Below are 937 nucleotides of genomic sequence, written 5' to 3' on the forward strand. Positions count from 1 at the left end.
TCATTCTTCTTTTTCTTCTATCAGCTTAACTTTGCGATTAACTTCTTTCTATATGTAGCGTCATCATCCTCGACCAGGTTCAGGGCAACCCTTCGAAAGATTTTAGGGATGAAACAGCAGGAACAGGAATCGATGTTCACCCGACCGCAACCAAAATCGAACGCCATAGCTCCAGTGTCCGCAATCGATGACGATTTGGATGCGAAACCTGGTTCATCTAGAGCCTAAAACGTGTAGAAAAATCAGCTTTTGGGCTAAGGGTCGTACGATTTTAGTGATTTTACCCATTCCAGGTTAATCGATGTCAGAACATGTGCTTTATTTGCGTTGAATTGCTATGTATGCTATGTATACTATGAATTGCTATGTATGCTATGTATACTTTATGTGCCCTACGCTTTGTATACTCTGGTTGCTTTGTACGCTCCGTACGCTTTGTATGCTCTGCATGCTATGTATGCTCTTTATGCTTGATATGTTTTTTATGCTCTGCATGCTGTGTCTAGTTGATATTTTATTCTCTCTCTTAAAAAATTATCTGACTTTTAATGTAAACAAATCTTTTTTTTAGTTCCATATCTGATGTTGTAATATCATGCTATATATTTATATGTATATCTGCCTTTTAATTGTAGAACAAATGGTTTCCAGTCTTTCAGCTTTTATACACTTGTTATTTCTTATTCATCATGTTTTATAGTCGGTTGCACAAGCTGTCTGAGCTTATGTTTGTTGTTTAACCCTTGCCGACTCAAACTAAATCTTATCTTATCTTATCTTATTCTTTTAAACTGTTTTATTTTAGGAATACACTAAGTACTAGTTCCACCGAGAACACCGTCTCGGACATGTGCCAATAAGCATTATACTATCGTTGAAATCGCGCTAAACTACATTTGTTTGAGCCAAACTTTGTCTGGGCCTATTTTTCGCTAAA

The 937-nt window shown here is 36.6% G+C and overlaps 1 protein-coding gene across 1 annotated transcript in view; it reads left to right on the top strand.

The window, feature by feature from the left end:
• Positions 1-293, top strand: part of LOC127874535 (FMRFamide peptide receptor frpr-18-like) — a 1,262-nt gene extending 969 nt beyond the window's left edge. The window contains exon 1 of the mRNA XM_052418943.1: positions 1-293. This exon is cut by the window's left edge and continues 969 nt beyond it. Within this exon, the coding sequence (XP_052274903.1) occupies positions 1-228 (228 nt within the window). The 3' untranslated portion in view covers positions 229-293.
• The last annotated feature ends 644 nt before the right edge of the window (positions 294-937 follow it).

Source organism: Dreissena polymorpha, chromosome 1 (assembly GCF_020536995.1).
Source record: "Dreissena polymorpha isolate Duluth1 chromosome 1, UMN_Dpol_1.0, whole genome shotgun sequence".
NCBI classification, from domain to species: Eukaryota; Metazoa; Mollusca; class Bivalvia; order Myida; family Dreissenidae; genus Dreissena; species Dreissena polymorpha.